Genomic DNA, 26,339 nt, shown 5'->3' with positions numbered 1-26,339 from the left:
ATTAACACCACCTAGAACGATGCAAATGCTGTCTCCTTCCTGGTGGTGAGAGTATCTCCCCTAGGAGCCATGATGTAAATGGGACCAGAGGAAAGGAAAGACATACTTAAGGAGTGATTATAAAAGGGTGGAGCACTGCTAGACCACCTTTATTCAAAGGGTCCCTTGTGTGGCAGAAACTTGAAAGGGGTTTGTCCTTAACTATTGTGTTGTACAGTGCTATCACACTAGTGCTCCCCAACCCAAGGCTCCATGAAGAGCAGTGGGCAGCTTCTAGTCCTTTTCTATGAAAGGTCACCTCCATGTCTAAAACATCTGACCCTGTTCCCTCCATTGCTGCCCCAGCTACCCAGGGAGGAAGCTGGGGCCCCCTACCCAAGAAATTACTTCTAAACCTGTCAAAGTCTTGGTGGGGCTGTGCTGGGGCTCAAGGAGGCCACAGCCTCAGAGGTGCGGTTAACAAAAGCCAGGTTCCTTAATACCAGCTCTACCTTGAAAACAATTTCCCATGGCAAACTTCTCATTTTCAGCAATTCTGCACCTGTGTCAAGCAGCAGAGCTGCGGTAGGGGGCTCTGCCTGTCCCTGTCTAACAGGAAGTGCCAGCGAGCTCAAACTGGAGTTTGGGGGCAGAGGAAAACCAATGCTGGTTTTCATGCCTTTCCTGACCACCCTCCTCCTCAGGCACATTCAGAGACCTGGTTTGAAGACCCTCAGATGATCCAACGCTGGTGCAAGGTGGGGATTCTCAGGCTCTGGTACCTGCTGCCTCTACTGTGTACAGAAGACCTGAGGAGGTAGGGTTTGCTTTCTTTGAGGGCACCTGTGTTTCTGCATGTGCATCTCCATTTCCTGTGGTCACCCTACTTCAACTCCACCGAGTTCACAATGAAAAGGTCAGAGCCCCCTACTGCAGGGACCCACAGTCGTCTGGTCAGCAGGAAAGGGGAAATTGGAACACCTCTGCCCACCTGGAACAGACCACGACGTCGGTAGGGGCCTCCGGCTTTGCCTATATGAAACGGTTTTGACCATGGGACAGTTCTTCCGGAAAATTAAAGGGGCAGGGAGAGAGGATCTCAAATTCAGGGCAAATAACTCTGCATTTTCAGGCCCATCCTGGACGCCTCGTTAGCCAAACGGAGATCTGCACTAGACATCCATCCCTTTTCACTCTATCCCATGGTTAAACCCATTTCATAGAGCAGGAACCTGAGGCTCCTACAGGCTTGGTGGTGAATTACAGGTCTGTCCAGGACGGAGCATCCTGGTCCTAATGTCATCTTTTCCCATTCAGCTGCAGGTCCTAGAGAGTAATGAAAGGGTTGGGGAGCACACAACCTGAGATCACGATGGTGGCAGAGGGGAAAACCAAAGGAGGATTTGGGGATTGGGCTAGAGATCCGAGGGTTGGGGTGGAGCTGGAAACCTAGAGAGGGCAAACGAGGTGGGAAAACGGGGCGGGGCCCAGAAAGGGCTACGGGGCGGAACGTGGGGCACACAGGGCCCGTGGGTTCAGAGGGGCACCAGCCGAGAGGTGGTGGAACTGGCGGAGGCAGTGGGACCTGCCAGGCTCCCGCAATCCTGGGGCGCGGTGCGGGGATGGGCGGGCGCTCTGCGCTGTGCTTCTCGCCTGCTGGTTAGGCGGAGCAGGCTGAGAGCCGCGCGAGTCTGCGCGCGAGACCCCCGGGTCCCGCCGCCCGCGGTTTCTCGCGCTGCGCTCGCTCCGCCACGCTCCGCCGCTGGGGTGGGCATCCCCAGACATGAGCGCCCCCGCGACGCTGCCCCCCGGGGGCGAAGAAGGGCTCGAAACCACCTGGCCCCCGGCGGCTAACGCTAGTCGCGTCCCGGCAGAGGAGGAGGAGGATACGCGGTCCGACGGCACCGGGACGGCTGGAATGGTCACCATCCAGAGCATCTACGCGCTAGTGTGCCTGGTGGGTCTGGTGGGCAACGCCTTGGTCATCTTCGTGATCCTTCGCTACGCCAAAATGAAGACGGCCACCAACATCTACCTGCTCAACCTTGCCATCGCCGATGAGCTCTTCATGCTGAGCGTGCCTTTTGTGGCCTCGTCAGCCGCCCTGCGCCACTGGCCCTTCGGGTCGGTGTTGTGCCGCGCGGTGCTCAGTGTGGACGGCCTCAACATGTTTACTAGTGTTTTCTGTCTGACCGTGCTCAGTGTGGACCGTTACGTCGCGGTGGTGCACCCTTTGCGAGCCGCCACCTATCGGCGTCCCAGCGTGGCCAAGCTGATTAACTTGGGCGTGTGGTTGGCGTCCTTGCTGGTCACCCTGCCCATCGCGGTCTTCGCAGACACCAGGCCGGCTCGGGGCGGCCAGGCAGTGGCTTGCAACCTGCACTGGCCTCACCCGGCCTGGTCGGCAGTCTTCGTGGTCTACACCTTTTTGCTGGGCTTCCTGCTACCGGTTCTGGCCATTGGCCTGTGCTATCTACTCATTGTGGGCAAAATGAGAGCTGTGGCCCTGAGGGCTGGCTGGCAGCAGCGGAGGCGCTCGGAAAAGAAGATCACTAGACTAGTGCTGATGGTAGTGGCTGTCTTTGTGCTCTGCTGGATGCCTTTCTATGTGGTACAGCTCCTGAACCTGTTTGTCACCAGCCTTGATTCCACTGTCAACCATGTGTCCCTCATCCTCAGCTATGCCAACAGCTGTGCCAACCCCATTCTCTATGGCTTCCTCTCTGACAACTTCCGTCGCTCCTTCCAGAGGGTTCTCTGCCTGCGCTGCTGCCTCCTGGATGCTGCTGGGGGCGCTGAGGAAGAGCCCCTGGACTACTATGCCACTGCTCTCAAGAGTAGAGGTGGGGCAGGATGCATATGCCCCCCACTCCCCTGCCAGCAGGAGCCTGTTCAAGCAGAACCCAGCCGCAAGCACGGTGCCCTCACGGGGACCACCACTTTCTGAAGACCCTTTTCACCTTCCACCCAGCCTGGCCACCTCTTTCAGGGGCTGCACCACCTGTACAGCCCAGCAACTGCACCTCCTGGATGCTCACCTAAAGAACAACCACCTGTTCCCACTTAAGCCCTCTCCTCCCAGCAGTGTGTGACATCCACAAGAGCACTGAACTCCTCTACTGTTCCCCTCTCCCCAGGACTCTGGCTTTCAGGAGAACGCCTTAATGGGGGTAGGACTTCTCTGGGAACTGGGCTAGGGTGTTGATCATTTTGGAGCCTCTGTCTGTTTTTGGAGGGGTGGGAAGCAGGAGGTGGCTATAGGGGAATAGCCACCTGTGTGTGACTTATTGCAGTGACTGCTTGGAAGAGGAATCAGAAAAGTAGAGGCAGGCAGTAGCCCTTGCTTTTAGCAGGCTTTTTGCCTTGTGATGGGAATCTAGCATGTGCAGAGAGAGAAGCAAGGAGGAACACTTCCAGGCATATTCCCTTTGCCTGTTCCTGGGCTCCCATTGCTAAGTGAGATTTCTGTGCAACAGCCTGAAGCACTTGTTCTGTGCACCACCTCCCCACCATCCCCTGACCTGACACCTGCTTGTAATCCTAAGTGTCCAGATTGGTATCCAGGACTAGTAGCAGGTTTCCTGTGAGTGAAAAAAGGTTTGTAAAGACATGCTGCAGGGTTTGCCACAAGGCATAAAGCCAGGTCAGTAATAAAAAAGCAGAGGATAAAATCACATCTAGCTCCTATGATGTGTTTTTTTCCCGCCCTGATCCTTGGGTGTGGGAATGTGAGACCTCATTATATCCCCAATTTATACCATGATGGAAAATGGGAGGGGACAGGAAAAGAACAGAGTGGAGGGAAGTCAGCCCACATTTTGAAAGAGGAGCAGCTCTGTCACTCACTATTTGAAAATATCGACATTCAGTTAAAACATCAGCAGGATGTAGCTATTAAATGCAGACTGAACACAGTAAAAGGCTGTGACTTTGTGTCTGGTAGGTTAACCAAAGCGTGGGTTATTTTTTGCTAAAATGAAAAGGCTGCTTGTAAGCAGCTTTCCCTCTGATAAAAGCAGAGCAAGGGGCTGAGAAAATACTTGTAACACTTAGGTTGGTATCTGGAGTGAGAATATGGGATTATACAGGGTCTGAAGTGCTTTTTGGGAGACCCCCCCACCTGGCTTAACCTAGCAAAAGATACATTTAGGTTTGTTTGGGACTGTCCTGATGAGCCAGAAAGTTATGTCAGGTGGGAGGGGGAAGAACAGTCCAAGGGTGAGCCCCTTTGTATTTCAGAGTATCCTTGGAGCAAGTGCCCACAGCTTCCTGGCAGAGGTCTTTAAGAGAAAACACCCTGGTCCTCTCAGCCTCACAGTCTTAAAGTCATGACTGTGTGTCTTCTAGGGAAGCTAGCATATGTTCCAGAAATGGGTACAGGGGAGCTGCTTGGAGACTAATGAGGGTCCACGCAGGGCCAGGAGGCAGGGCAAGAAGCCCAGATCCAGGTGCCTACTGCCACCTGGATCTTGGCTTCTCTCTAAGAGCCTGTAAAAGCAGGTGATGGCACTCTCCTGAGGATTCTGCACAGGAGCCAGAGTTTTATGTGATATGAGCAGCTGGCTGGTATGCAGAATCACGTAAGAGAGCCGAGTTCTGGTCTCAAGCAAAAATGTCAGAAAACTCAGGCAGGGAACTCAACCCCTGATCCTCAGAGTTCCCACCTGGAAAATCAGCAGGTTTTTCTAGTACTGGCACAGGATGACTCCTGGGGATTTCACCTTATACTTTTTTTAAAATCTATGAGACTATAGATTCCACTTCTTTCTTTTAAAATTAAAAATAAGAGTCTTTAGGTCAACTGTCTTTGGACATGTAACCGCTGGATACTTAATGACTCTCCAGCCCTCCTTGTCTACCTAGCCCTCCAAATGGTCAGCCAGCAGAATGCTCAAAGAGTGTCAATCAGCATTGGCTGATGTGGAGGGCTAGGTAGTCAAGGAGGGCTGGAGGGTCATTAAGGTCTGCACATTCTGGTGATCTTCATCTAACCCAGATATGAACAAGTCTCCACTGTATTCTAGAGCCTTTTGATCCCACACACATGTATAGGCACATGCACACATGCAGCACACACATATATGCACAGACACAAGCAGCTATCTCTAACTTGTCTGTATGCTCCAGAATCACCCTGGGCATCCAGAATCAGTCGGTTCCCAAGTCTGTGCCTCATGTAACCATAATTTCTTGAACATCTTTAAAACTGAACTATTTCTTTGTTCCCCAGTGCCTGGTGGGGACACTTTATAAATGTGCTTAGACCACACTGCAAGAACCACACAGATTGATGGCAATGAAGTGTAGGGTTCCTGGCACTGGCAACAATGAGTCTTAGTAATACTCATCCATAGCTGCCCAGATTACAACAGAATTGGATACATTCAATATTTAAAACACAGCCTTTTAACTTAGGTGATGATGGTGATGGAAAGGCAGCTTCCAGAGATGGGGAGGAAAGTCACCAGCAACAGGGACCTCAGCCACCGCCTGGACCCATGAGCAGGGATTTAAGCTCACTAAGCCTCCATTGTTTCCTGCTTGAAATATGCACAAAGTGATGTTTTGAGTTTTGAGCTCTTCCCAGATGTAAACTCTTTTCTTATACACTGGAGAGATGGAGAGAGTGATAGGCAGCATTCTTTCATACTTAACTCTCTTTCCATCACTTGTGAAACGTGTATTCACACTGCCCTCCACACTTTAGTAATAAATCTTGCAGGGGCAGAAGAAGATTCCTATTGACTATTCTCTTCACTAGCTGCAGAGCCTTTTTTCAATTCTCAGGACTGAACAACTGAACAGCACCAAGACATCCTGAGCATGGGTTTGGAGTCCTGTCACTTTGTGCTAGTGGCCATCAATCCCAAGATCCTTGTAACAACTGGTTGTACAACCTTGTCCCCCTTCTTTATGTGCAAACCTGAAGTGAATTAAAGTCAGTGAGCTATATGGCCAGGGTCCTGAAAGTCACTTACTTTTATATTCCACAGCCTTGGAGGTAGCAATGGAGGTGCACTTTGATGATGGTCTCCCTCTGCTTGCTAGGACTAGAAGTCACAGTTTTAGATTTCAACATGAATAGGAATATTTTCTACCTCAGGTACAAACAGCCTTTGACCCACCCTTCAATACATCAGAGAATTTGCTTTGCCTTTAAATTGCCTTTAATTTATTGTACTATTGCAAGCCAGATGTTCAACTATCCCAGATAGCAGAGAAAATGGTATTTGAGCTTGACAGATGAATTTCATCAGAGCTCTTGCCCAGTTAGTTGGCACTCTATCTTTGAGCAAAGAGGGATAGCATTTCACTCTCATCTTGAAATTTCTGGATGCACATCCATTAAAAAATATCATACCTGGCATTCCTCAGGTCCTAAAGGCTGATACAAAGAAAAAAAAAAAACAAATGTGGCATATTTTTGCTATGTTGCCTCAGAAACCTAATGTGAATCCTAGCAAATTTCAGCACTGAAACTCTTCTCTGATGAGTTGTAGGTTATGAATCACCCCCATTTTTCACTTTATCATCCTAAGGATGTGACAGCCTAGTTTCAAATTTCTTAAGCTCAAATGACAGAATCTTAAGGCTGTGTTGGCTGTTACACCTCTATATGGTAGTCAAGATTACACCCTGAATCTGAAAACTTTGCTCTGTAGTTCTGTGTGCAGATCGGGGTGCCCTTGGACAGTGAGCCAAGTACTTCTCTCAGGCAAGGCAATCAACTTCAAGATAACACAATGAATCTACAGAGGCAGGAGCCCAGACATTATGGAGTGTGGAGATTAGTGTAAAAGGTAGGCATTCATCAAATGACCACAGAAGTGAAGGTACAATTCCATTCTTAGCTGAAGTAAAACATATACAGGAAAGGAATCTGGCTTTTATGAAATGATATAATAAAGACTTCCCTGGTATCAGAACAGGTATCCCTGGAGAAGGTCGCTGGAAACACCCTTCTTCAAAGAACATGTGGGAATTAACAAGGAGAGGAAGGATGTGCAGTGCAAGATTCTAAGCAGAGGGAGCAGGATATGCAAAGGACCTGCAGTGGGAACTATTAAAATGTCTTCATGTAACTGAAACAGACTCAACAGTAGCTGGCGATGCTGGTTCATCTGGAGTTGCTGTCAGATACACAGGGAGAAAAGTCTGTCCAGCAGCATCTTAAGGATTTAGTACTTTGTCCCAAGAGCCAAGGAACAGCAGTGACAAACTCTAGTGAGAGGGCTGGGGATATAGCTCAGTTGGTAGAGTGCTTGCCTCATATGCACAAGGATCTCAGTTCAATCCCAGCACCACACACATTAAAAAAAAAAAAAAAAAACTCAAGTGAGAGATTTGGGTCTATGTGGCAAGAGAAGTCCCTCATGGGGGACTTTATGCTTTCTACATCCTTGCACAATTGGGGCACAGGTGTCTCCACTTTTCCGGAAGGGATTAGCAGGATGATGTCATTTTTTAAAAACTTCATTAACTTTGAATCCACTGAAAATCAGAGTTCCCAGCCGAATGGGATTGACTTAATATCTAACAGCAGAAGGCTGCCCCAGGTCATTGCTGTCACAGAATGGACATGCACCAGAGAAGGTGAGAGAATAGACCAGGGACAAGTCCCAGCTCTCCCACTTGGCAGCTTTGCATGACTCCTGGAAAGCATCGTGGCTCTCTGGAGAGGGCAGAACAATAATATTCAACAATGGTGCTCAATGACACCCAAAGGGCCTTCTGCCTGGCTTAGAGGAGCAAAGCTCACCAAATCACAGATGAAGAGGAACCTGGAGTGTTACCGAGATTTTGTGTGTGTGTGTGTGTGTGTGTGTGTGTGTGAGAGAGAGAGAGAGAGAGAGAGAGAGAGAGAGAGAGAGAGAGTGATCATTTAAATTAGTCTTTCTATAGCCATTCTGAACAGACTGTGATTCCTTTTAAATCTATTTTTATTCAAATCTAATTTGCATATGGTAAAATTTGCTGTTTTTAGGTGTACAGTTCTATGAATTTTGACATGTGGTTATGATTTTGTAGCTGCCACCCCAATCAAGATAGGGACTATTTCTGTCACCAGCTACTTCCTACTCAGTGACTTTCAGTTGCAGTCTGAGGAGGGGGGGCACAGATCACATTGGGAGAACCGGAGGGGTATAGAATTGGGATGATGCTTTCCCAATGTCCAGCAAATTTCCCTCATTATACCATTCCTTGAACTCCTACCACCAGCCTGAGGAGTCTCAACCCTTTGACTCAGGAAGATGCTGCTTTCATTTCCTAAATTAGATTTTTGTTTTTGGTTTAAGCACTGAGCTACATCCCCATACCTTATTTTGAAACAGGGTCTCACTAAGTTGTTTAGGGCTGGCCTTGAACTTGGGATCCTCTTGCCTCTCAAGTGGCTGGTATTACAAACATGTGACACAACGCCCTGCCATCTCCTGCACATATTCGGGCAAGGACTTGCTTCTGGGTTTGTGTCCCCTCCCGTTTTACCTTTGTTTTCTATGGTTGCTTACCGTGCTCTGGAGAGTTGCTGACAAACTGAAAAAAAGAAGCCAGGACTCACCCCGGGCCTTTCCTAGGGTTTCCTTTCTTCTAGAATTACATGTTAATTTCCACAGGACCACCTCTTAGGTGAAAATATGAGAAGAAAGATGGGAGTCAAATCTTGGCAAAGAAATACACACACACACACACACACACACACACACACAAATGGTGTTTTGGGTTTATATCATGATTTCCAAACAAATGCATTAAAAAGAGGACTCTTATTATAAGGGTGATGGTGCCCGAGGATTCAGATGTCCAGTATCTTTGTGGAAGGTGAAGTCCCTCTTCTCAAGGCAGGAGACTGGAGGAAGAAGGGAGAATTATGGGGGCTGTTGAAAAGCCCATCTCTTCCTTACTGAGTGGGATGAATGTTTCCCAAGGCAGGGTAAGTTAGTAGTTGGGGATGACCCCAGAGGGGGATATGAAGAGAACAATATTAGAGATGCTGCCATGGTTGGAAAATATAAAAAAGAAGATTTCTATAGCAGAATAATAATGGCTGTGAAATGTCATGTGTGTGTGTGTGTGTGTGTGTGTGTGTGTGTATGATGGTGGTGGTGGGAATAGAACCCAGGGCCTTGTGCATGCAAGGCAAGCACTATACCAACTAATCTATCTCCGCAGCCCTGAAATTTCCTATTTTAACAGGAAATCTCTGAATCCTTGCACACCATCACCCTTATAATAACAGGTTGCAGGCAGAGATTCAAGGAAACTCTGGCCTATAGCCTAAATGGCATGATTGTTACAGACCCCAACTTTGAATCCTAGTGCTTTTCATTAGATCACTGAAGCCCTCCGCTGTCTGCTCCCCCACCCTAATTCACTTTGAGTGATCAGATCCCCAGGGTTCTTTTGTCTTTTGCAATCACACTTTCAAAACGGGCTGAAAAGGATATTGATTCATTTAGAATCTGATGTTAAAACAATGTTTAGTTTTTCCTGGGAGAGGAAATGGACTGTTTGCCTACATTAGAACCTGCTGACCATGAATAAATGAAGGAAGGACTCAATTGATACAAAAAGATAGTCCAGAAACCAGGCATTCATTCTGGAATAGGAAGAAAGAAGAACTGGGTGTTGCCTGTATTACTTTATGTAGAAATGCCTGCATGCATTCAGGATATATTTTGGGAACTCCCCACCAAGTCAAGACCATGATGAAAATGGGCTTTTATATTCTTTGCAATCTTGGTTTTCCTTGATGATATAATGATATAATGCACCCTTACTTAGCACAAGAATAATGGGAGGCCCCAAAAGTTAAAAGTTGGAGACTTCTATCACTTGGCCCTATCCATACCTGAATGTCACACACTAGGGCCCCCTTTCACAGCTCCAGACAAGAGACCTGAGTTCTGTCTGGGCGCACCAGTCTCTCCTTTGGTCCTTGAGCAAGTGGGAAGAACACTTTGGGGGTGTTCTGCCCTTCTCTCTGGTCTCCTTGGGAGGACAATGGAGGAGGTTCTCCATCCCTGTTTTTGACTGGCCATATTAACAGAGAGTACAGACTAGAGCCTTCTACGCTAGATTTTACAGCTACTTCTCACCCAACACAAATATCTCCCTCCTTAAGTTGTGATTGATACCCCAAATCCCACCATTACTATTTCTCTAGGATGACAGCATCCCTTGTAAGTGACTGTATGTTGCCTTGAAAGAATACTTTATGCTTTCTACACAACCTTGGATTTGACACTTGAGATTCCAACACCAATTTATTTCTTTATTCACTTGCCCACCTACTAATTCTTTAAGCATGGATAACAGTTATGGGGTACCCTTTATGTCCCAGAAACTGTGCTCACTTGCCCTGTCTACTTTCATAGAAACCCAGTAAGGCAGCACCTCTACCACCCCATTTATAGCCTTAGAGGGGTTAGGTGGTACCCATAGCCATGTGACCACTAGATGTCAGGCTTAGATCAAATCCCCACTGTCATCTTCCCCTCAATTGTTAGACCTACTGAGTGCTTACAAGAGGAACTCCAGGTTTCTTATCATCATTGGATACATGTTTATAGATCTAGAAGCAGCTGTTATCTTTGCAAATAATTGTGGACCCCAGGATGCTCTTGTTAAAACTCCTTCAACAGCCCATTTTTACTAAGGGCACCATTTATCTGCACTGCTTTGCCCCATTCATTGAGACTTATTAAACTCCTGAATAGAAACATTGCTTAACTTGCTACCTTCACAGGGCACTGTATGTAGTAGCTGCCCCTAGCACATGGCACAATAAAGCTGAATCTTAAATGGATACTGAGATCTCCAACTATCTTCCCACAATGATTAACCCTGAGCAATTCAGCATGATCTAGATGTGTAAAAACATTTGAATAATTGACTGAACTCAATTTTTCTCATTTCTGCTTTATAAAAACCTTCATGTCTATGCACGTAAAATTCAGTCAGCTCTGTCATTCTAGGAAAAGGGTCCAAGAGATCTGTATCATAAAGACAGTGTTTTTAATATCCAACATAAATGGGGAAGAATTAATAATGGCTGAGACCTTGGTAATAAGGAATGGTCACTTGAGTTTGAGCCAAACACCCTTTCTGACTACTTTGGGTTTGATAATGCCAACCATATTGCAGAAGGACACACCCCTGGGATTCTGGAGATGCCAAAGGAAGAATTTTCCTTTAATTCATCCCAACATATGATCCTATAATGTATTTGAAAAACATATTAACATAAGTCATTGTGTATGAATTTGTTATGGTTACAGAAAGACAAAATAAATAACTGTGCACATAAGATAACATGAACTCTTACATTGAAAATAACCTCCTCTGGAAAGATATTTGAAAGTCAGAAATGGTACTTTGACTTGGCAGCATGGATGGTAGGGTGTAGACCATTCTTTAATGCATTTCATGGCATTTACATTGTTTGTGAGCCCCATTTAATGACATAAAACAAGGAGATGGGGGAAGAAAGGTGAAGAGAGACACAACCCAAGAGACACTATAATTTCTTTAATTTGTTTATTTTGTACAAGTATGATCATAAGCAAGGGTTTTGCCTGTGTTCTAGTTTAACTCCAATAAATAAATAACTATGTACAAATGTGCTGAGTTCACAAAACAGTAGAGAAAAACCTTTGCCTTACATATGATACACTCACACATGACACATTTTTGTCCCCAACTATTGAAGCATGATTCCATGCGTAGCTTAGTTCAACCAAAGACCTTCTTGACCCTGTGTGGCAATGTCTAGAGGTTGTACCTAGTCTTTTCTACCAGAAAGCAAAGCTATACAATGAAAATTCCTCAGTTTCTTAAAAATAAAGGGCCTGACTTGGCCTGCTACTTATTACTGACCCATATTTAGTTTTCTAGAACTATTTTCCTCAAGTGACTGAGCAGATAACCCCTTGCAGATGTTGTTAAAATGCATTTCTCATGAACTAGGTGGGGTGGAGTCTAGAACTGTCACTATCTAAGGAGCTTCCATGGGAGGCCCAATTCTTGCCCAAGACCATTTTCCAATGGCTAGGGTTAGGAGGTCCCTCTGAAATGGGAGACATTCTCCAAGTGCCTCATAAGGTGAGACCCTAACTGGACATTGTTATGGTTTGGATATAAGGTGTCTTCACAATGCAGCATTCATAGGTGAAATGATTGTATTGTGAGAGTTGTACTCTATAATCAGTCCATACTAGTTTGAAAGGACTGGGTGGTAACTGGAGGCAGTTGAGTCCTGGCTAAGGAGATGGGTGACTAGGAGTATGCCCTGGAATGATATGTCTTTCTGTGGCCCCTTCCATTTTTCTCTCTGCTTCCTGACCCCTCCAGAAGCTGAGCTGCTTTCCTCCACTGGACTTTCCCCCACCATGATGTTCTACCTCATCTTGAGCCCAGAGCAATGAAGTCAGCCTCCTATGAACTTAGACCTCCAAATACAGAGCCCCAAATAAAATTCCCCTCCTCTAATTTGTTCTTATCAGGTATCTTGGCCACAAGAACACAAAGTTGACTAAAAAGGCATCACTCAGGCTCCATTTCCAAGCACCCAATCTCCCTAAAACCAGTACAGCTGCTTTTATTTTTCACTACAAGTAACAAGAGAAATTGAGAGTCAAATTAGCATGAAGCATGAGTTTTCTTAAACTATCCCTTGGGAGGTATTTCTCTCAATTTAAGGCAAGCATCTGAATTTTTTCCACACTGTCAAAAATTAATAACAATTATGATGATAACAACTACAATTCTGAAGAAAAGTGCCTAATTATCTTAACAACAATTACTATTTTTCAGTCCAAGTCAAATCAACAACAACAATGAAACTCAGGCTCACTTTTTTAAAATGAAGATTAAAAACTCCTTGGGTTGAATTTCTATGATAGTCCCATGATATCAATTTGATTATCGCCTCTCACTTTTTAACCTTTGTTAAAATTATTGTGCTCTGGAAGCCTAAAATTCTGGGATAATTATCAAAGCTGATGAAAAAGAAAATACTGCACCGTTTTGGGCTTTAGTGTTTTTGTTTCTGTTTCATGAAGAATATCTGCCTCGATGAACAGCTAACAGCAAAGAAGTAAGGTCAGAGAGAGGTAGGGAGGAAGAGAGAGAGGGGAAAAAAAAGAAGGGAGGAGAAGAAGTAAGTGAGAAAGTCACATACACATAAAGTTTGTATTGGAGAAACACAGATGGGGGGGAAAGCAAAGGAATGGGGGAAAGCCTAAATATTTTAAAATAATAATAAATATACTGGTCCTCACTATCTCACAAGTCAGCTCCAAGGCTACAGACCAGTAAGGCTCACCCTTCCTGTCCCCAAGGTAAGGTCCTGGGACACTTTGCAGTCTGTGTCTTGATGTAAATTTGACATCTCTGCCCAGTTTTCCTGTGGTGTTCTTGGAAGAGACTGGGGCTCCCCTCTTTCCAATCCTTTCCTGCCCAACTACAGTATGGGAGGATGGGGGAGGATCTTCTCCAGGTGTCAAGCAAGCTAGGGGGTGCTTCTGGGTAGCCAAGGAGAAAGGCACAGGAAGGAGAAATAGGCACGCTAACTCCCAGGTCCCTGGAGGGAGGACCCTCAGAGTTTCTGCAGTGTCCGATCAGTTCTCACGTGCTGCAGCACCACCTCCTTGGCAGGTGAGCCGCACTTATACTCCAGTTCTGCTGGCGCAGCACCCTGCTTTTTGCGCAGGTGGCATAGGAGTGCCAAAAGCGCCACCACCAGAGACAGGCTTGCAATGGATATGCCAATCAGCACGCCCGAATGCACAGGCCCCGCGGTTGGAGAACTTGAGGTGGAGTCCGGCGTCGGGCTGATTGGGAGCTCTCCAGAGCCACCTTCCTTGTCGTCAATGCTGGGCACCCTGGCAGCGTCACAGTCTGTGCCAACCGAGACGGCAAGATCGGAGTTGGGCCCACAGATGCACTCATAGCTGCCCGGGAGGTTGCGGCATTCATAAGGACAATAATCATTGTCGCACTCATCTATGTCAGTGCACATGAAACCGTCGTCCAGGATGTAGCCTTCTGGGCACTGGCAACTGTCTGGGGTGTTGGGGTCACAGTCTGCGGGGCATGCAGTCTCATTGCAGAACATCTGGCACCTGTGCGGGTCTTGGGGGTTGGGTGCGAAGCCCTCAGCACAAATGCAACGGTACTCTGTTTGACTCACCGGCTGACACTGGTACTCGCAGTTAGCGTAGAAACACGGGTCCAGGAGCTCCACGCATTCGCCGTCTACCAGTTCATACCCAGGATAGCATTGGCACTCAAAGCCACCCTTTGTGTTGACACACCGTTGCGGGCACAGATTTGGGACCATCATACAATCGTCCACGTCCTCGCACCGGTGCTGGTCCGCGGCCAGTTGGTAGCCAGTCTCGCACATACACACATAGGAGCCCGGCACTTCGGAGTTGTTAACGCAGAAGTGCTCACATAGATGGTTGCACGACTGCAGTGTGGGTGCTGCGCAGGAGCGCTCGTCTGCCTGCAGAACAGCGTCACCTGGGCAGAGGCAGCTGGGCGTCACAGCGCTCCGGTTGCACGCGTACTCACAGCCTCCATTCTCCACGTTGCAGTCCCAGGCACCCGGCGCCCCCCGACCCCAGCGCGCCTCTAGAGCTCCAGGAGGCACCATGCACATCAGCTCCAAGCCTAGTTTCTCCACCACAGCGGAGGTGCCCACTGGCAGTGCCTGAAAGTCCCTGCCGTGGGCCCCAAACGGGGTGCTGTAGGTGCTTGGGACATGAACAGCAACAGCGGCGCTGGGGTCCACCGCCACGGGTCTGCAGGACGCTGCAAAGGGGAACTCACAAAGGAAGCCGTCGGCCTCCTGGTTGCACTGTTGCTCCTCCCAGACCGGTTCTCCAGGCGCTGAGGCTGCCACTGCCGTGACAGTGACGCAAAGCTGGCCGCAGAGGGGCGCCCCAACACGGTCAAGCCGCGCCCACCTGCTATAGCTGGTGCGATTGTCTCCTGTAACCCACTGGAAGCCGCGTAGGGGCCCGAGTTGCTCCGGGTCGACGCAGCCCTGATGGAGCACCAAACCGATCCAAATACGCGGGCCGACGCTCTCATCGTCACTCAGTAGCAGGGAGATGACATCCGCAGCCACCGAGGAGCGCACGGTCATCAGGTGTCCTCGCAGGCGCTCGCAGGCCTGGTTGGCAGCGAAGAAGGTCACGGGGCCCGGGAAAATCGCGAAACAATCGTGCTCGACGCACTGACTGCTGCTGAGCAGCGGCTCTGCTGGTGTGGGAAGCCCCAGGCCGGCCGGGGCCAACACACTCAGAAGCAAGACCCCTAGCATGCTGTGCAAGGGTGCTGCGTGCAGGCGCCGGGAAAAGTGCGGACGGACGCTGGGAAGGGGCTAGGACCTGGCCGTGGGTGGGGAGAGGCACCGGGCGCTGCTGGCGACGGCCGCTAACTTGGGTCCCAGCTCAGACGCTTCTCACAGCGGCGCTCAGCCCGGCGAGGCAGTCTCTGACATACTGGTCGGCTGAGGCCCGAGTTTATAAATGCGCGGCCCTCCCTCCCTGGACGTTCGGGAAAAGGAAGGAAGTGCTCGGTGGGAAGGGCTGGTTTGCATTCTCGGATTACTGGGTTCTCCGGACGCCTTGCGCCCGCCCTCGCGCCTGGGATCACCTCGCTGGGATGAGTAAACCCGGCCGCCAGCTCAGGGAAGTCCTCGGGCGGGGCTGGCAGGGGCGGGCGTCTAGGAAGAACAGCACTCCTGTCAGCAGGACAGCAGGTCCCGCCCCGACCACTCGCCACCGCACCCTCCTCCCCCGTGCACTCCCTCCTTAAACTCTAGATCCTGATCCTCTTTTCTAAGCCCCCACCCCACCCCAAATGTTAATACCGATTTCAAGGAAATCCTGGATTGCGGGGGGGCTCTGGGAACAAGAAATGAGGGAAAAGAGAGTTTTGAAAGGAGTGTAGGGTGTAGGGTGTGGATGGTGCCTAACACCTGCAGAATTCTTGGCAGAGTGCCCGGCATGAAGAGGACATTTGACCGAGAGTGGGGAGCATGGATTTCCACAAAGATTCGATTGCTAGAAAGGACAACTATACCCATCACCAGGGCGCCTGGTCCCAGAGGACAGTGGATTTGGCTGGGGGCTACTACGGGGCGAAGCGGAGTGGAGTGACCTAACACCAGCACCCCCAACGTCCCACTTCTCCTGGCTCAGAACTAGCCAGGGACTAGTTCCTGGGTATGTGTTGCCAAGGTCTGACCCCATCTCTTACTGTGGGAAAGTCACACGAACACTGTCAGGGCTCTGAAATTCTATCAGAAGTGGTGCAGGCGAATTCACAAAGAGTCCTGAGGGGGCGGGCTTGTAGGGAAACGCTTTAGTCTGGTCTGTTTTCCTCCAGCTTCACCGGGTAGGGAGGTGGCGGAGGGGGGAGTCCATCTCGCATCCCTAACGAAGTTGGCAGGAAGCCCCCGAAAGGAGGCGCTGTGGGCTCCAATTGGATGCCATTTGGGTCTCTTTAGGAGCTTTCAGTTTCTTCAAGAAGCCCAGCTGATGAGTCGCTTGTAAATACCACTTGTTCTGCAGAGGGCATCGTAGAGGGGCTGGCCTGTGGACGGGCAGGGTTCGGAGAGTTGGGAGGAGGGAATGGGACTCCGTCACTTTCGACCTTATCCGCTTATTCACTTAGGAAGAATGCGGAGGGGTGGGTCCAAAACCCAGCAGAGAGTTGCAAACTTTTTTAAACACACCCTACGCCAACTCTTCGCAATGGCACTCCCAACCAAGCACCAGAAGGCGGCGCTGTTGAACTCTGAACAAAGCCAAAGAAGTTGGAGGGCCCCACAGTTGCCCAGCTAAAAAACAGTTTAGAGTGTGAGGAACTCGAAGGCCTCGCCCTGGAGTAAGAAACTCGGCTTCGGGAGATTCTTTGTGGATTCTGTGGCTTACTTGTGGGTCTTCCTTCCCTGGTCAAGTACAGACTGGACTTTAAAAGGGAACCGGAGACTGTGGCATCCTCAGACTACTTACCCACAGTGAACAGCGGGAGTGCACACTATAAAAAATGAAAGGAAGCAGGTGTGCTGGTCCCTCCCTCCCTTCTCCATTGCCATGGGAATTTAGATCTGGGACTTGCAGAGCCTTTTAATATCCCACTGAGGGGTGTCCTGTCAAAACTGCCCCTGCTCATCAGTAAGGAAACCAGAGAAGTACCCATGAGTCCTGAGATCTGAAGCTCAGCTGCACCCCCCACCCCAGGTGTGCTCCGAGAAGAGCGGGGACAAAAGACTCTGAAATGAAGAGTAGGGCAGTCCCCTGTGGGATATGGGAGCATTGTGATATGGGTTGGAACCCCCTCGAGGCACTGTTGAAAGTTCTCCAAAAAATGAGAAGAATTCCTTGTGTGGATGAGGGACAGGACCAGCTACGAAATCTACAGAGCACAGGGCAGGTTATAAATGCAGGAGCCCTTATGCTGTTCTCAAGAATTTCAAGAACACAATAATATAGCGCTAAACCAAGATGGTGCCCTTCTGAGAGAGACATGCCTCCTTGAATGGGAATCTTTCTGAGCCTGTCAGCACCAAAAGGAGCTAAGGAACATTTGAAGATCAGGTCTCATGCCACTCCTGACTGGTTTGAATCTTGGAGGGGTCTTTGCTGATTTACCAGCACCATCTTTGATTTGGCATCCTTTTAAGGTCTCCTTGATCCCATTATTAATTCTTGAAATGGTAAAGAAAAAAAATGGGAAGTGAATGAATAGCCCCAGTTATTGAGTCCATGAAGACCTCAATGATGCTTTCATATTACAAAGAAACAAGACCAACAATGAAAGTAGAGAAATGTAACATGGAGCTACAGGCAGTCTCTAGGCTACCCTGCAGAACATGGATGGACAAAACCCATTTGGCTTTCCAATCCCTTAGGGTTTTGAGATACACCACCTTTGCCTCCCAGGGCTTCCCTCTGCAATTTCATTTTTCCTCCCCAGCTATTGCATTTCAGACAATTCTGCAAGTTCTATAACACCTTTCAGATTGAAGGTCCCAGGCCTCTATTCTTCTGGGACCCCATCTTCCTATGTATATGTCTTACATTTAGGAATGAGCCATTCCTTCTTGTCTCTGTGAGGATGGTTTATCCATTTCCCTCCCCATCAACTGGCTCCTGACCTCACTGTTCTCATTGTGTGCTCCCCAGCCAAGACCTCTGTTACTGCTAAAACAGTCCACTGAAAGAACACCATCGTATTCTACATATTGATTCCAAGAACTTGTTTTCAGTCTACACCCTCCCAGATATCTCTGTGTCATTTACACTCTCACAACCTCTCGCCATTCTCAAAGCATTTCCTTTCCTGACTTTCAGAGTACATGTGTTCTTGTCCCACCTCTCCTCTGAGCTGTCCGTGTGGTCCCTCTGCCTCACTAGGACGGATGCTTCCCAAGGTTCTGCCTAGAGTTATCACCTGTCTTTTACATCCCAGTCTTTGGTACACTCATCAACTCCCCTTGCAGAACATAAGATGTCTTACAAGGGGTTCCCAACCTAATCTTACCTGCATCAATATTTGAACCACCCAGTTTGAAACCATACATTTGTCTTTGACTTCAGGTTCTTCATCTTCTCTCTCCAACTTCATCAGAATTTCTGTCTCGTCCTTTCCTTTTTCACTGATCCTGCCTTATCAATTTATGCTGAAACAATACTTCAACTCTATTCCTTTCTTCTTTTTTCTTCCACTCTTCATCCCCTACCAAACCACTACCAAACCGTAGATAGCACTTCCTCCGTGCTATCTACCTCTCCCTCCGCTGGGAGAGGTCTGAACTCCTATCCTTTCTCCTTGCTGAAGATGCTCTACTCTATTACAAATGAGGGAATTTATACTCAAGGGGTTGCACTGGGATTTGCTCCCAAAGCCTGCACTCCACCATGTCAAACAACTTTGTTGACCAATGACCTACCAATCCCTGTAGATGCAAAAAAAAAATTAAAAAAATTCCCAGGAAGGGAAACTTCTGCTCACTGTCAGATAAATATCTCATTCCATCTCATCTTTATTCTATGGTTCATATCTCTTTCTCTGGCTGGAAAATTTTTGTCTTTGTCCCCATATTAACCATCTTTCAAGTTCCAGTTGACAAGTTGCCCCATTAGCAAGGGAACCCAAGCAGAACTGACTCTCTGTGAACTTCCATAACAAGTAACCCAGCCTCTTTGTGTGTCAGTTTCCTCAGCTGCATGATAGGAACCATAAGGGTTCCCCTTTCAAAGCATTATTATGAGGACTAAATGGGTTACATATGTAAGGTGTTTAGAACAGTTGAGCCACAATAAGCTCTCAACAAGCTTTATCTAAAAAGAAGCATATACTTCCCTAGAATTTGGATTCAGACACTGATTGTTTTCAGCACCCAGCATGGTTCCTGATCCCTACTAGAGACTCACTAGATATAGGTTGGATTGAATTTAGTCCAGCCAAATATTTTTACCAACTAGAAAAATAAAAAATTCTAGAAAAACTCAAGAACCGAAGGAGGCATAGGGGAGAAAAATTGAAGATATTCAGAAAAGCTTGTCCTGTCTCAGGCTCCCAGTCTGCCGCAGAGGCATCCATTGTCAATTCCCTCATTTCCCTGACGTGAGAGCTGAAAATCAGAGAGAACAAGATACTTTCCAAGATCACGTGGCCAGTATGTACTAAGACTAGGATTCATGAGCAGAGGTTAGAATGAAAAGAACTCCAACGTGGAGTATGCCTGAGCACCAGTTTTGCCACATACATATTAATTTGGACTTTTTCTTAAATCTCCAGTGCCCCTGCCAAATAAAACCCCAAGACACAATACCTAATGTATAAGGTTGTAAAAATTAAGCGGAAGATTTAAAAACAATGACTATTCCCTTTATCAGAACACAATGGTTACAAATATAGTCTTTACTAGTGGTGAAAAGCTTTATCAAAGGCTCCTGTGGTCTCTCCTATCATCCAAGATGCCCGGCTTTTTAGTTGGGGGTTCTATTTAATGTCAGAGGCCAGACTAACTACCTGGGCTATGAAAGACTTCAGCCATTTATATTGAAGGCAAACATATGAGCATTGTTAAAACAGACATGAAGAGGAATCCAGAAACAAGATTAATTCAAGGCATTGTGATAACCCATTTATACCTTCACCACATTTATTAGCCAAAATAGTATTAAAATGAAGACATAAAAATTAAGTGTCTGTGGCTATACAGCAACGCATAAATCCAGAGTTGGAAAAATGCATGCCAATTGAGCAAGTATTACAATAAACAACAGCATGTCTGTATAGCGAAGAAAATATTTTACTAAGCTTTAGTTTTTAACACAGGAGTTTTCTTTAAGAAATGAGGTAAAAATGGACAATTCTTTATGGTCAGTCCTTTGCAAGAAAAAAAAAAAAAGTTGCAAACAAAACATATTTTCCTTTGCAACCTTTGTAATAAACAACCTTTTACAGCAGAGATTGTGAAAACAAATATGCTGTAAATTGACCAAATCATGTTATGTGCATGTGTGAATATGCACAAATCCCACTATTATGTATAATTATTATGTACCAATAAAGCATTTTTTAAAAAAAGTTGCATCTACAAAATAACCATAGTTAATATCAAATTTCATATAAAACACTGAAATTCTTTCCTCAAAGATCATGAATAAAAAAGGCATATCTGCTCTTGACATTTCTATTCAATATTGTACTGGAGAAACTATAAGAAACTAATAAGTGAATTAATTGGTTGTAGTACACTAGATCAATATATAAATATCAATTGTATTTCTATGTAATAACAATGTGCAAACAGAGAATTAAGAAAATATTCCATTTATGATAGTCTCAAACAGAATAAAATTCTGGAAATAAATTTAACTAAAGAAGTGTAAAACATATACTCTGAAAAATATAGAACATTATTGAGAGAAATTGTAGAATATGTAAAGAAATCCTATGTTCATGGATGGACCAGAAAACACTATAGTTAAGGTGGCAAAATTTCCATGAATGATGCACAGATTCAGTGCAACTCCTTTTAAAATCTCAAGTAATTTTTTTTCTGTGTAAATTTACATATTGATTCTAAAAGTTACTTGGGAGTTCAGAAGACTCTGAAAATTCAAAACATTCTTTGATGGGAGGGTAAGAGATTCATACTTTCTGATTTCAAAACTTACTTATAAAAACTATAGTAAGCAAAAAAGGGTGTTACTATGATAAAGATAGATGTAAGACAGTGGAATACAATTGAGAATCTAAAAGTAACTCTCACCTTTATAGTCAGTTTGTTTCCAAAGAGTGCCAAAATATTTAAATGGAAAAAAAACAATCTTTTAAACAAATGTTTCTGAAGCAACTGAATTGAGATAGGTTTGGACCCCTATCTCACATCATATGCAAAAATTAATGCAAAATAATTATAAAAAGATAAATAAAATAGATAAAACCAGGGAAAACTTAGAAGAAGATATAAGTGTTAATCTTTGTGATACTAAACCTGAAAATGATTTCTTAGATGTAACACCAAAAGCACAAACAAAACTACAACAAAAAAATTGGACAACAAGGAGGCTAAAAAAAAAAAATTGTGCTTCAAAGAAAGCAAGATACCCTCACAAAAGGAAAATGGCAGAAAATATTTACAAATCATGTATCTGATAGGAATTTATCTCTGGAATAGTTAAAGAGCTATTCAAAATCAATAATAAGCCAGATTTGGTGGCACATGCCTGTAATCCCAGCAGCTCGGGAGGCTGAGGTAGGAGGATCTCAAGTTCAAAGCCAGCCTCAGCAACAGAGAGACACAAAGCAACTCAGTGAGACCCTGTCTCCAAATAAAATATAAAATTGGGCTGGGGATGTGGCTCAGTGGTCGAGTGCCCCTGAATTCAATCCCTTAGCACCCCATCCCCCAAAAAAGAAAGAATAATAAAAAGAAAGTTATTCTTAATAGTCAAACAGTAGAAAGAGCCACAATGAATGCATGGACAAAATGCGGTATGTTCATACAATGGAGTGTTATCAGCAATAAAAAGATATGAAGTACTGATTCATGTACAACATGGAAAAACTTTGAAAATATCATGCTAAATAAATAAACCTAGTCACAAAAGGCCACAGATTATATGATTTGATTTCCATTAAATGTCCAGAAAAGACAATTCTCAAGAGACAGTATATTACTGGTTTCCCTGGGTATTATATGTGAGGGTTGGGGCATAACTGCTCTTAGTATGGAAATGGGGTTTATTTGAGGTATGTGTGAGATGTGGGGTTTGGGCGAGATGATAAAAGTGGTGTAAAATTGATTGTGGTGATGATTGTGCAACTCTGTGAATATGCTAAAAGCTATTGAATTGTACTTTTTAAATGGGTGAATTGTATAATATGTGGATTATATCGTGGAAAAAAATCTGTTTAAAATAAAAAGGAAACATTACCACCAATTAAGGAAGCATTCGAACTGGGATGATAGAAACAGGACCACCGAGTATACCTCTCAGTCTTTTTCCTACTGCTGGGGGTTTATGGTAATAGGCAGGAAAGGGGCCAAAAACTGCTTGCCATTCCATAGAACTTACATTGATCACCTCAGTGGATCTCTGCAAAAGCCAAATGAAGCTCATGGATGCCCAGTGACCCACTTGGAGTTGATTATCCAATGGGGTCCATGTAGGGAGTAGAGAAAACTTAGTCTGATAGATTCATAGACCACCACCTTGGTCTTCTCAGTTTTCTGGATGCATCCCTTCCTCCCAAGAGATGTTTTCCAAAAAGGAAGGAACACTGAGAAAAATAGCAAGAGCCTCAGACTGCCAGGAAGTGCCCCTTCCTAAAGCAATCTCTGATGTGACAATCTCCGATGTGACAATCTCTACTGAGGCCAATAGGTGGTGAGCAAGAGGTGAGCAGGTGTCTGTGCCTGGGACCTTATAGCAATTGGCTGAAGACTGTGGGCTCCTTTTCAGAACAATATTTTAAATAAATACATCCAACAAAATACACAGAATTACAAAGGAAAGCATTCATACTGGAATGTTATCAAAATGTCAGAAAAAAGCAAATATATCATGTCCAACAAATGTTTCTTTGTGGAGGTCCTCAATCACAATTCTGGGGATACAGCACTTAAACACTGTCATTTCAAAGTGATGATCAAAGACCATGTCGAAGACCTGCCATAACCACAAAGTGGTATGAAATATCTGTGATGTCTAAGGAGGAAAATGCTAAGTTTAAGGTGGAGATTAGTAAAAATAAATATGTAACAGTTCTCTCCATTCAAGTTGATGGAACCCCTGATTTAAGGACCACAAAATTAAAAGAATAGAGTTCTAATTCTGTTAGCCAAATAGAGGCCTTTAGAATAGCATTTTATTAACATGCATTTATGCTGTATTAGACTCCTTTTTTTTGTTTTTTATGTAGTGTTTATTCACACCAGATCATGTTTTAATTAAAACCATAATGCACATTTGAAAGGAATGCTCTTATGTTTAAAAATACTGTCCTTGGAGATAATGCTTACAATAAAGTCAAGAATCCAAAAAGTGTTATTTGAGAAACATCAAATGTGCTTTGACTCCTGGCAAACACTTTGTGTTGGATAAACTCATGGCTCAAATGCATGCAGGACAGTAGTCTTAAAACTGAAGCATGTGTCAAGAATATAACTTATCTAGCTAGGAGGGTAAGAAAGGGGAACTATAACCAGGTTTGGTGGTGCACGCCTGCTAAGCAACTCAGGGAGAAATATAAAATAGGGCTGTGGATGTATCTCAATGGTTCAGGGCCCCTGAGATCAATCTCTGATACTCCCCAAAGCCCCCCAAAAAAGAAAAGAAAGGGAGCTATATATTTTAGTGTTATCTAACAAAAATATATTTCGACATACACTTTAAATGTACTAAATGTAAGAAATTCAACAATGAAAATATATATCATAAAAACCATTTCTATTTAGTACTTGTTTTTAATCTTTTTTTTAATTACAAAGCTGAAAACTTTGTTAGCCCAATAAGTATGCTGAATGAGTTTTTCTTGATGTATCTATTGGAAATGGATAGGTAAAGTGATGGAAATAGATTCACCCAATTTAGACCAACAAAAAAAAAAAATCTACACATGTATATATAATCTCTAAGGTGAAGCAGACAATTTCTACTTTCAGAAAGTAGACAATTTCTATTTTCCTCTGTATTTCTTATATTTCCTACAAAAGCATGTATTCATAGTAAGTAAAAGATTACAATCCATTTTAAAGAAGATAAAATTACTTCTGGGCAGTTGCAAATTACCAGGTTCAAAGAAATGTTTTTAGTAATATACCCTCTAATGTTCACAATTTCATGTGGAGCCAGAAACTATTTTGCCTCACTCCTAGGTCTCTGCTTTCCAAGTGATAAGCTTCATTGGAAAACTGCTTCTGTTAGCTTAGGAAGCCCTGAATCCTTGCATTCTCTGAACTCAGTGTGTCTCCTTTCCCAAACACATTTCATAAGAGGATAAATGTTTATCCCATGCATTCAACCAGGACATGAAGTAGAAAACTGCTTCAACTCATTCTTTATTACCAATTTACTATTTGGTTGCTACATCTTGCAGGAGTTTTGATTTTTGTTTTTGTTTTGTTGTTGTTGTTGTTTGGTTTGAGTTTTGGAAGACAAAGCAATAAGAGAACCCCTTAGAACCTAGATATTTGGAGGAATTTTGTGGCTGTCCTACAGCAGAGGCTAGTATATTTTTTTCTGTAAATTGCCAGAGAGTCAACATTTCATATTTTACAGGTGCTTCTGTCTGTTGTAATTACTCAGCTCTTCTGTAGTGTAAAAGCAGTAGTACTGGCAAAGCTCAATACATTTGATTGTCGACTGCCATGTAACAAATCTCCCCATAACTTATTGATGGGAACCATCAATATTTGAAACTCCTTTTATCTAACCAAATTATATTGAATAGATTTGAACAGAGCAAGCATTTGCAAATATTTATGCAGCAGACAATGTATTTTCATCAATATCTGGCTATAAGGACTGAGGATGGCAGACTGGCACCTTCAGACCTTCCTTAGATGCATAAAGGCCTACAAGATGGTTGATAGCTCTGGGTGCACTGGCTGGGGACAATCTTGGTCAGAAGAGGCCCCCAGAAGTAAAGCTATTATGGACAGCAGCTATAAAGGAGAGGGATTTACTCTAGGGTCAGTGGTGGTCAACATTTGAGTCCATCACTCAAAAATCCCGCTGCCACCCACAGGCCTTGGGGTGACTAAGACTCCATATCACTCTGTGGGAAAGGAAAGGGAGTGGTTCCCCATTGGGAAAGCTTCAGACCCAACCCACTTCCATCCATCCCTCCAGAGTCAGCCCACCCACCATGGAAGCTCCAAGGTGGAAAGAAGAATAGGGAAATATTCAGTCCACATCCAAATCATTGGGAATACTTCTCAGTCTGGGAGTGATTCTGGAGCCAGATCCCAGAGACACAATGGCAAAGGCTCCTCTTTGGGATTTATTCTCCTTTGGAAGGAAATTTGGGGCATATAGCAAGATGCAGCTTTCAGATAAAGGAAACCCTGGGACACATACTGACCTGCAAGTCACAGACAATGGGCATGGATATTGATAGTCACTCTTCTGTTTTTGATGATCAGCTTACCACCAAAGGAACCATGGAGCCAGCAGCTGCAAAGGATAATTTTGGCAGCATCGTCCAGGGTGCAAATTTAAAATTCCAGCTGTTTCCACTATGAGAAAGATAAACACAAACAGCTGAAAATTAGTAAGTTCAGAACTTGAAATATGCCAAACATACTTTACAATGCTCTGTTTTCTCATAGTGTGTACACTCTGCTGCTGCTGTCCTGTGGTTTCAAGCACATTTTAATATTTTATTTTGCTATCGAAAAGTTTTATGCCATTGGGAATTAATTAGTCCCTGAATCTGGGAAAAGTAATCATTGAAAACAAAATATTTGGCTTTCTGTTTCTCAGAAAGTGTTTGCTGTGGCTTCCATTTCTGGCCCAGCATCTTTCTATAAAGAGTTTAGCATTTCATTCAAATGGGTCAGTGACCCTGTGCTCAGTAAATATAATAAAGATGGGGACACCCTGCTCCAGAATGCCAGTGATCTCTGTCCCTTGTGGCTGAGAGGCAGCTCAACTGACCATGAAGAGGATGGCCCTGCTTACGTGAAGGTCTACAGACCAAGACATCCCTGGCAATCTTGCCCCTCAATATGTGTTCCAAGACCAGCAGTTTCCACCTCACCTGGAAGCTTGTTAGAAATGCAGAATCTCTGGCTTCATCCCATTCCTTCTACATCAGAA

At 45.1% G+C, this 26,339-nt stretch overlaps 2 protein-coding genes across 2 annotated transcripts; one reads left to right on the top strand and one right to left on the bottom strand.

The window, feature by feature from the left end:
* Window positions 1–1,762: 1,762 nt before the first annotated feature.
* Window positions 1,763–2,926, top strand: Sstr4 (somatostatin receptor 4). Its single transcript, XM_076848905.2, has one exon. The coding sequence runs from the start codon at window positions 1,763–1,765 to the stop codon at window positions 2,924–2,926; it is 1,164 nt and encodes a 387-aa protein (XP_076705020.2).
* Window positions 2,927–11,500: 8,574 nt separating this feature from the next.
* On the bottom strand, window positions 11,501–15,658 carry Thbd (thrombomodulin). The gene has a single exon (XM_076851453.2). It carries the CDS (start codon window positions 15,308–15,310, stop codon window positions 13,577–13,579), a length of 1,734 nt encoding a protein of 577 aa, XP_076707568.2. The 5' UTR covers window positions 15,311–15,658; the 3' UTR covers window positions 11,501–13,576.
* Window positions 15,659–26,339: the final 10,681 nt, after the last annotated feature.

This window comes from Callospermophilus lateralis, chromosome 3, assembly GCF_048772815.1.
Source record: "Callospermophilus lateralis isolate mCalLat2 chromosome 3, mCalLat2.hap1, whole genome shotgun sequence".
NCBI classification, from domain to species: domain Eukaryota; kingdom Metazoa; phylum Chordata; class Mammalia; order Rodentia; family Sciuridae; genus Callospermophilus; species Callospermophilus lateralis.
Note: the sequence above shows the minus strand (reverse complement) of the source record. Positions and strands in the feature narration are given on the sequence as shown.